Raw genomic sequence first — 10,272 nt, forward strand, 5'->3', positions numbered from 1 at the left:
TAGCGGTGCGCTCGGCAGGGCGCTGTGAGCTGTCAGAGGGCTGCAGAGCGAGCCGGGTGCCGGCAGCAGGCGCGAACTTGCAGCGTAGCAGAGCGCAGGGCGGCACCGCCTGAGCCGCAGCAGTATATCAGCAATATGTGCCGAGTAAAGGAGCGGTGTTGAAGGACGACTAGGAAAGGATTCTTAGCCTCACTTCATTCTTAAGGTCCTGTGCTGGCATTTACCCAAATGAATAATTAAAAAAAAAAAAAAACACACAAGTTGATGCTGTCCAGAGCAGGAAGCGGTGACGGAGAGGCCAGCTGGGCAGCTCTTCTGGAGTGCGATGTGCCAAAAAATGGAACCTGACAGAGTTCAGAACAAATGCACACACTGGAAATGCAATCTTGTGTGGCTACCTTGGGCTGTAGTCAGTGAGGATATCGTGAAACCTTAGAACCGGTATTAATGCTGCACCTTGCCAGAGGCGCGCTGACCAGAAGGGGTCTTCAGTTAGCAGAGCCAGCAGCGTGAAGGCAGCGTTAGCAGGCGGTTCAGAACAGAGGGTACAGATACAAAGCCAGCATTTCCAAGGAGAAACACAAAACCAAACTCTAGTGCCTTTTTCTTTTGAGCTTGTGATATTCTGTCCCTTGGAAAAGGAAAGGGCTATGTCCTCTCTGATGTCACTTCTTGTTTGGCTCACCTGTGGGCTCCCTGAGGCAGACCCGTGGCAGGGGTGTAACTGCCCGCGCGTGCCGAGCAGCTTCACCAACACGCGCGTACAAAGAGCACACAAGCCAAGTTCAGAAGGTGTAAACCAGGATTTCCTCTGGCCTACTCCCGTGGAAAGGAAGGAATCCTTTCTAGGACTGTAGTTATGCAATGTGGTTCTTCCCGCACCCCGTTTCCCAGCTGGTGGTGGTCGGGAGCCTCAGCTCTGTGTGGCTGGGAGCTTAAAAGAATTGTGGGTCTTCTGATTTTTTTTTCTCAAATATAACTTTTATATTTCTATAGTGCTTCGGCACACCTAAGTCTAACTGAAGCAATAGCCTGATGCCAATCTGAACAATAACTTAAAAAACAAAAAACCTAGGCACCAATGAGTCATTTAAATGCTGTAGAAATTAATTCTGTGCTTACACTTTGCTTAATTCCTCAGCCCCTCCAAAATGTTTCTTTGGTGCTAGACGTAACTTATTGAACATCAAAATGAATGTAAAATAAAAGTATTTTTAATGTATGAAATATGGATATCAATATTTATTTTATACTTGCAAGCAAATTCAAGGTGGTAAATGTTTGCTTTAGCAAATGCTGCTCCCTTGGAAAGGGCTTCCCTAGAAGCAATGTCTCAGTGTCAGCTGTGCTTTTAATTTTAAAGGTGACTTGCACTAGAGGATGCTGCTGTTCCATATTTTCACGTGGAACCGATTTAGCCTAAGCATTCCTTCGTTATGAGCTGCTGTTTTGTTTTCTTCAGTTGAGATGCAGTTATCTTAATCCAGCAATTGACTCGAGCTCTGCTGCTTCTCTTGTGTGGTGAAGGGGCTGAGAACAACCACGGCAAACGCTCTTCAGCTTGTCTCTTGTGTTTATCAGGAAGCCTTTCCTGTAGTGTACAAATACTCCAGGCTTCATGTGGCTAATGAAAAGGTGTTTGATATGCTTACCTCTTGACTATTTTCCTGACTAAAAAATTTCCTAATGCTAGTACCTGCCTAACAGCATCGATGTAAGGCTATGAAGAAGTGCCAGTCCATCAGCTGTTCAGAACAGCAGTCCTCTGCTACTGGTCGAGGCAGCAGTAATTGTTTGGCTGCTGGTCACTTACTTCCATCAGTCCAGTGATGCTTTACAGCACTATTTGCTCACTAATAAAGGAGCAGTAACCTCTGTGCTCTGTGTGCGACCCAGCCCAAAGGGCTCGTTAGGCAGCGTGCTGGATGCAGACCTCCTGCCCTATGTCCTGCCCGGTCCCAGCAAGCACTAAGAACTCCACAAGTGGGTTTGCACCAGTCTTGGACCACAAACAGCCTCGTTAATCACACAACCTAAGCACTCTGCCATTATTCTCTTGTGTGGTGGCTGCATCAAATTTCTTTGCGACTGTAACTGACTTCCTTAGCCTTTTGGTTTCCTATCCTTTCTTGCAAAATGTTTTTTGCATGTGCCCCGGTTGCTCTTAAGCGATGATGAATTAAAATACTGTGAAGGAAGGCACCTGGTGAGCACTTTAAGTTCATCAGCTGCTTCCTTAAAGGGAATGTTGCACTCATTTGAGTGGTGTACTGGTGTCGCTGTGCCAGACACACAAATGCCTGTGCTGAAATCATGTAAAACCTAACTGATGTTGTGCGCACTCAGCATTTTACTAGGTTTTTGCATTGTATATTGGTAAATAAACTTGTATTAAAATTTCTTTCCATCATTGATTTCATCGCAATGTAGCTTGTATTGCAATGATGAAAATCACTAAAACTCCCAGTTGTAAATAGCGACGCTTTTAGCTAAATGGTGGTGGGCAGAGAAATGATCTTGCTCAGTCAGCTGAGCCAAAGGCACTGGCAGCTTTGTGAACTGCTCTTATGCTTAAGCTTCAGAGCCACCTGGGCTTTGGTTCCTTCCGTGCCTCCAACCTGTACACTGCTGTACAGCGGTGGTCTCTCTTGCTAAAGGTTCTCCTTATTGACAGCCTCTCGGAAGGGGCAGGCTGAGGGAAAGGAACAAGTCAGCTCAGCTGCTATTAAAGATACGAGTTTGAGTCTTGTGCTCAACCTTTACCAGTAAGTTGTGTTCAACTATACCTTGAATTAAGTAACGTAGGCAAAAAAAGACACTATGAGGTGCTGGAGCTCATTGACAAGATCTTGATTTGCTGGGGAAGAACCTGGTCCTCTGCCTTAGTTGTCCTGCTGGAAGAATCTGCACTGATGAAGTTAAATTTAGTTTAGGTAAGAGTGGGTTTTGTTTGCTTTTAAAAAGGTACAGAAGTTAATGCTGGTCCCTTAAGGGCATGTCACAGCTGAACACAGGTTCCAGCCTCCATCCCACTTCACACAGCCACAGCTGGGAGGAAGTTACTACCAAATTCACTTCAGCTGTATGGAATCCCTTTCTCCTGTAGTTTTATACTCAATCCTTGCCTTTTCATCTCTGTTCTTGATTAGTTTAAGAAGTTAACACTCAAGCTGTCTTCACAGTCACCAAAAATTATTCTCCCTCCCCTATCCAGTCAAAGCATTGATTTTGTTAGTTGAGAAAGGCTAAATGAATCCCCAAGTGTGATTAACCCCAAAACAGCCATATGCACTTTGGCTGTTCCTAGTTGCCTGTCTGGTTCTCACGAGGCAAACCAGCATTGGAAAAAATCTTAAATAATCACTTCTCACTATGAATAGGTGTAGTGTTCAGTCAACTGTTGGCAACTCTGCACCTGAATTTAAAAAAATAAAAATACTAGAGCCTTAAACTAAGAAGCTCCTTAATCCGAGACAGCCAGAAGTGAAGGTGAAAAATTCAGAAGTACTTACTGTTTGTTTACCAGGTCCTAAATAAGGCGCATAACTTTGATGTTTGTCTTGTGTGTTAAACACCTGGGCTTTGAAGCTCTAAGAGGATGGACACTTTGTCAGCTCTGTGATTTGCCAAGTCCCATCCACTCCGATCCAGGTGAGCAGACAGATGCAGAACAAAGCGCTCTGTTAATCACTGTATTGTATTTTAGGCTGATTCTGCACAACTGGGAGCAGCAGGTGGAATTAAATGTGACAAGAGCTGCATGTGGGCAAAGTTCTGTTGCAGCCTAAGACCCAAGATGAATAAATGAAAGAAATGGAGATGAAACCATTCACATTTGTGTTTGAGCCACTTACATGCAATTATTTATGTAATTCTAAAATATAGTAGGTACCAAACTCTTGGCTATTCACTTCTATAGGTATTCTATATAGGTATATTTCAGCAGGGTTTTACCTACAGTTTGCATAACAAACTGATTGTAGAGCTTGGAAGTTACAGGACTATCAAAATTGTTTAAACCAATTTATACAATATTAAATTAAAAATCCAGAGATAGGATAAGTTCCATTGGTTCTTCAATGCCATACAAGTATTAGATGGTTTTCGTGAGTCAACTTTACTGGAGAACTAATAGGGTGGAACAGTTACAAAGCATGTCTGCTCTCCACTGCCTTTTATTTACAGGACAGAAGTCACAAAGGTTTCAGTTTCAGATGTTGAGACTATTTCTGAATAGGCATACTTAAAAAAAACAAAAAAACATATCCATCAGCATGCAAAAGCTGATGGATACTTGCAGAGAACTGGTCTTCTGTTTTACCTCACCTGCTTCTGCAATGTTAGGTTCTAAAAACCAAAAGGAACTCTTTGAACCATTGTGTGGACTTTCAATCTATGCGGTGATAAAAAGGTTCTTGTGAGCATTTGCTTCCTTTCAGTGTAATGCACTGTCAGAAGCCACGGCTGTAGTAAATATTATTCAAAGAGAGCTTAAAGAACACCCATGTTGAAGGCCACTAAGCAACAGAAATTCATTGTTTGCTTCACTTTGACTGGGAGACCTCAACGGATTCATTGAAACCTCTTGTGGGACAGGGGAATAAGGAAAGCATGATGTAAGAGAAAAACCATCCAGCTGTTTAATAATTGTATGGCATTGTCAATTCTCTGATTAAGCAGCTAAGCGTCTTTCACAACACCCACCAAGGCCGGCCGCAGCGTACGCCCGTGCAGCTTATAGCCAATCTTGGATACTAGTGCGATAGTGCCCGGCTCCTTCCCCTCCATGGGAGCGTGGAACAGCGCCTCGTGTTCGTAGGGATCGAACTTGGCTCCGACAGGATTCAGTCTGAGCAGGCCGTGTTTTTTGAACACTTTCTGAATCTGTACTTCTGTCATGACAAGACCCTCATACAAGCTCTTCAGGTGAGGATTTTCATCCTTAATTTCTTCTTTTGGAACACTTTCTGTTGCTTTCTCCAAAATGTCTGCAACTTCTAGTAAGTCCTTACAGAAGCTCTGAATCCCTAAAAAGAAACAGAAGGGGCAGAAATGGGATTAGTCTGGTGAGGGAAGCAAGCATTAGAAAACCAAACAACAAAACCAAGTAAGCACAAACCAAACACTACGCACTAACCTGTAACCTTTTAGGTTTTTGAGAAGGCGTAACATAGTAAACATTTGGGATTAAGAAGTCCTTCCTGGTTTTGCCTGATGACACAGAACTATTACAGATGCAATAAAATTCACACCCCACTTCTAGTTATAAGTAGAAAGTATCTCAACTCATACTTCGAAAAGCTGAAGCTGGTGAGCTGACTTTAACAGTTAGCTGTTAATTAATATTAACAGAAGTTACCAAAACCTTCAGATGGCTTCGAGGCATCCCTCGTGTTAAGGAACGTATCTTTTGTCTCTTCCATTGTGGGATTCACCTCAAGTCCAAAGCATTACATTGCCCTACTCCTCCCCTTTAATCTGATGCACTAAAAATATCTGCAGAAGAAAAAGCTTGTAGTCAGACTGATGAGGGCTCTGAAGAGTTGAACAGGCATTCTTCAATAAAGGAACTCCCATCTCTTCCCTCCCACTACAAGCCACTTTTACGGCGAGTCAGAAGCTGAGCTTCACAAGGAGTAATTCCTCAACTAACAGCAGCCCATGTCCTGAAGCTGATATCTGGCTCACTCTAGAGGAATCCGGATTAATCTCCCTTCAGGTAAATTGTCTCAAGCAATCACAAAAGACCAACACAACTTAATTGAATAACATTTCTATACAGAGGTAAGACAATGACAAAGTACACTGCATTCTGGTAGCCTTGATCATTTAGTGTTTTTATCACTCAGCCTTTTTTATTCTTCCTCCCCACCCCTTACCAAGAAGGAATTGCAGCATTACCAGAGAACAAGTCTTTGGTTTAAACAAAACGAACTACAGAAGCACCTTGCAAGATCTACAGGGATCAACTAGTTCTCAGGAAAAAGTCACTTTAATAACTGCACAACTCTTTAGAGAGCTGTAACTACAAGCATCCAATTAGTTCCAAAAATATTAACACATGAATCAAAACTTTAAATTTAGCCTGAAACTATGGTTAGGGCTTAAGTGTCTAAAGCACCTATTAACAAGTTGCCTAGTGATCTGGATCAAACCTAACCAGACTCTTCAAGAAGTTTCTTGTTTTGTTGTTTGTTTAAATGATCTCTCTAGGTATCTGTGACTGCATCTCTGTGGATTTACGCAAGTCTCAGGAGTTTCTCTTCCCTAACAGAAAGAGCAATCCTGTATGAATGATGAAACTTATAATCACGCAGATTATCTTTAATTTACTTTTCATGAGTTGTATTTGAATATTATTTCTATGATAGCATCTCTGGGCTCAGCTATGACTCAACGCCCTTCTGCAATACACAGCTCATCAGTGAAACAGTGCTTACTGAAAAAGAATTTCAGGATGAAGCATTCAAACATCCATAAAAATTGTACAATGCCATGCAACTGAGTGATTTTTTTTTTAAACATGCACATTAACTAAAAATCCTGTATGCAGAAATTGAAACTTTTGCATTCAGAGTAAAACTATACAGCTGGCAAAGGAGGGTAACTAATTTTTCAAGTTGGAGTGACAGTCAAACACTGAGATGATATAGCACTCTTCTACAGCTTTCACACAGCTCTGTAAAACAGAAATTGTTTTGGAATGTCAAAAAGCTCTCTCAGATGTCAGCAGCTCTCGAAGAAAGGTGCATTTCTAGCACGCCTAAAAAACAGCGATTGGAGATTCCTAGCAGTGTACTACTTCTACCTGAAAGCTGTGGCCTTCAACAGAACAGGAATGTTATTCATATATAAAAGGTAAAATAAATAAACAAGAACAACGATAACAACAAAACAAGGGAAAAGATAAAAGCAAGCTAGTATTCCATGCTCTTGGTTGTTTTTTTGCACTCTGTTTTGAGACCAAGCATGTGAAAAAGGCAAACGTCAGGCTGCAAACCTTACTAAAGAAAAATGTGCCAATGCAATACGGGTAGGAAATCACGTCAAATTTAAAGAAAAATTCAAATTGTTGACTACAGCTTGCTCAGTCCTGCCCTTGTCTAGAGTAAGATGATTACAATTCTGATACAAAACAAGGAACCATTTAAACCTCTGTCCCTCTAATACATCTTTTTTAAACCCAGTGTCCAGAATAACTGGAAAGTAGAACTTGTCAAAACTTCTGGACAGTCAACTCAATTATTCAGGCTTTGCACTTTATCTTGTTATTCCTGTGTCTTATACACAAAAAGAGCCTCCACTGACCGTATAACTTCGCCTCTTCTACTAGTTTCTGGCTTCTTTGCCTCACATTTTCTGCATCTGCCAAGGCGCGCTTGTACTTGTCCTGAAGAAGAAAAACAAGTTAGAGAAGAGGTTTCATTCCAAGCGGTCGAGTAGTTGTCAATGATTCAAAACTGCAAAGTCAGTATAAAACAACTGTTTTTTTTAAAAAACAGTTACATTGCCTGAATCCTCTGTCTAAAGAGTCATCTGAAGACAATATGGCAATTATCACAGCATCCCTCTTACAAAGGTAAATGTTTGCTTCACATCAGTACAGACAGAAGTGAGGGAGAGAAAGTAAGACTTCCAGACTCAGTGTCTGTTAACAGCTTAGCTGGAAAAACAAACAAACAAACAAAAACGCTATGAAGTATTAAGACATGAAATTTTCTGAATTGAAGACTTCTGGTTTTTTTTGGTAAGCGTTCACAGAAAGCCTTCATAAGCCATAAGGTATTCTGACACTGTAGCAAACAAGATTCAACCCAAGCATTACTTTCAAACCATCTCTTCGCTCTATATACGTACCACAGGGTGTCCTCCAAGTTTTTGAAACCTTACCAACTACAAACCCTAACTCTGCTTATCAGGTTAAGCTTAGGTGTGTTCCTAGCAAGATGTCCATGCAGTAAATGTATTTATAACTAAATTCTATTTGAGGTGGGGTGCTCCATGATCTAAACCAGAACTCCACACTGGGCTTTCACACTCAGGAAGCTTGACTTTCACATGCATGTGAAGAATTACAAAACTGATTAAAAACAGTCAACAAGTTGACTGAAGAGACACCTTAGGTAGCCAATAGCAAATACTGTCAACAGAAGCATTAAAGGATGTCTCTGTCCTTCAGTGCTTTGGTAAGGGCAGCAGAAAGGAATCTCAGTCCACTTATGATGTATAGGCACTGCTTCCACAGAAGCTTCTGGACTACCTCTTTAAGTCCCACATGCTCTAGAAAGCCATTTTACACAAAGCACTCATCCAGAAAAGCAATGCCTTTATTTAACCCACATCTGCCACCTCTCAGGGCATTCTTCACTCTCTGCTAAGTCATGCACGAGCTCGAATGCAAGATGCTTTAGGCCAGAGAGAAGGAACATGACACGCTAGTCTTGTGTTTAACGATATCTCTAGAAGAGATGGGTTGAAACTCTCACTTCAAAAGCATGTAATAAGTACAGTATTGTAGAAAAACTAAGAATCATTAACTTTAACCTTTGGAAAAGTCAGCAGCTGTTTTCAGAAAGGCTAGCAGAATACACACCTCAAAAGCATTCTAGCCCTTAAATGAACTTCCAAAAATTATTTTTCCACCGAGCAAAAATCTCAGTGTAATGAAATCAGTGAAACCCAGTAACAAATTTCCAGCCTAGCGAAGGTCCAGTTATATCCAGAAATCAGCATGAAACTGCCCACAGTCATTTTGGACCAGAAGGGCTGCACATAAGGTCTCGCAGCGTATCTAAGCTTACATTTAAGGAACTCACTGAATTACAGCTTCATTACATCAGCTGCACCGCAGTCACGTTACCGCGAGCAGACTGAGCACTGAGAACCTGCCACCAAGATGTGAGGTGTGCAGTTTGGGAGGGCGGCAAAGCGACCACCACAGGGCACTCACGGTGACTTCTTTCAGCTGCTCCTCCAGCCTGGCCTTCTCCTCGCCCAACATCTTCTCGGCGGGGCTGGCTTCGGCCTTCTGCTCGCCGGGGCTCTGGCTCTGCTCCTCCTCCACATTCTGCCCGGGGTTTTTCTGCTGCGTCGCCACACAGAGCAGTCGCGGAGACGTCCTGGGGTAGAGAAAGAGGAGAATAACGTCAATGGGGTGCCTTTTTTTATAAGAGATCAGCGCTTTTTGGACATTTCACCTCACCAGCGGGGCATTTCTCCTCACAAACCGACCCCCCCGTGGCCCTCACGTTATGGCCCGCACCCACACGCCGATTCCCGGCCTGTGGCGTTCCCCTGCGGCCCGTTCCGCCGCCGCCCCGCTCCCCACAGGCTTTGGGATTTTTCCCCTCCCCACCGCATCCCACACGCCAGGCCGGCCCCGGGGCGCTGGCTCAGGGCTCGCTGTCGCTTCCCAGCCTCGTTTAACCCGGCCCGGGGCTGGGGGAGCCCGGCCTGGCCCCGCCGTCCCGGCTCGGCCCCGATCGCGGCCCCGGCCCCGCTCCCTCACCTCAGCGCCCAGCCCAGCAGCGGGGAGCGCGAGCGCAACGCGCCCCGGGCCGCCACCGCCGCCATGGCTCCTGCCTTGCCCGGCCGCCGCCAATCAGCGAGCTGAGGGGACGTGAGGGACGCGGCCAACAGCCAATCCGCGGGGGGGATGAGGGCGTCAGGCCATAAGGAGCGGGAGGGAAGGAGGGCAGGGGGCGGGACTTGCAGCTCTTCCGGGCAGCCTGTGGTGGGAGGCGGGGGGCGGCGGCCATTTTGTGTGGGGAGGGAGGCGGGGGCGGACAGGAGGGGGCGGCTCTGCGGCGGGCGGGCAGGGCTCTCCTCACCCCGCTGCGGGGCTGTAAGTGACAGGAGAGACAGCTGGCCGAGGTCAGGAAGGGGTCTCCTGTCAGAGCTGGTTAGGCTGAGAACGAGGAGATTGGGTAGCCGCAGGTGGTGCGGTCTGTGTACCTGAGCCTGCCCTGTGGGAGCTGGGACTGACAGGGGGCTGAGGCTCAGCTTCTGGAACTGCCCTCGTTACGAGTAATAAATACCTGCTTGGGGCGCTGGGCTGTGGGAAAAGCCCTTTTTCCTTACTGCAGCTGGCTGTGGTTGGTTTTCAAACTTCCACTTGGAGCTTGTCATCATATACATGTATACACATCCACTGTAACTGGTCTGTAACATGCTGTTTGGACAACAAACACCATCTAAAATTTGATTTTTTTGGTCAAAAAGGGTAATGTTGTTAACACTGTTAAACACGGCTGCCTGCTTGTGCTGCTCATT

At 44.6% G+C, this 10,272-nt stretch overlaps 1 protein-coding gene across 1 annotated transcript; it reads right to left on the reverse strand.

Moving 5' to 3' along the window:
- Nucleotides 1-4,248: 4,248 nt before the first annotated feature.
- On the reverse strand, nucleotides 4,249-9,640 carry GRPEL1 (GrpE like 1, mitochondrial). The gene is made up of 4 exons (XM_084286472.1): nucleotides 9,509-9,640; nucleotides 8,951-9,119; nucleotides 7,309-7,390; nucleotides 4,249-5,027 (listed from the first exon to the last, which is right to left on the reverse strand). The coding sequence occupies exons 1-4, from the start codon at nucleotides 9,571-9,573 to the stop codon at nucleotides 4,681-4,683; spliced, it is 663 nt and encodes a 220-aa protein (XP_084142598.1). The 5' UTR covers nucleotides 9,574-9,640; the 3' UTR covers nucleotides 4,249-4,680.
- Between the last annotated feature and the right edge of the window lie 632 nt (nucleotides 9,641-10,272).

This window comes from Netta rufina (assembly GCF_964035555.1).
Source record: "Netta rufina genome assembly, chromosome: 4".
Lineage (NCBI taxonomy): Eukaryota > Metazoa > Chordata > Aves > Anseriformes > Anatidae > Netta > Netta rufina.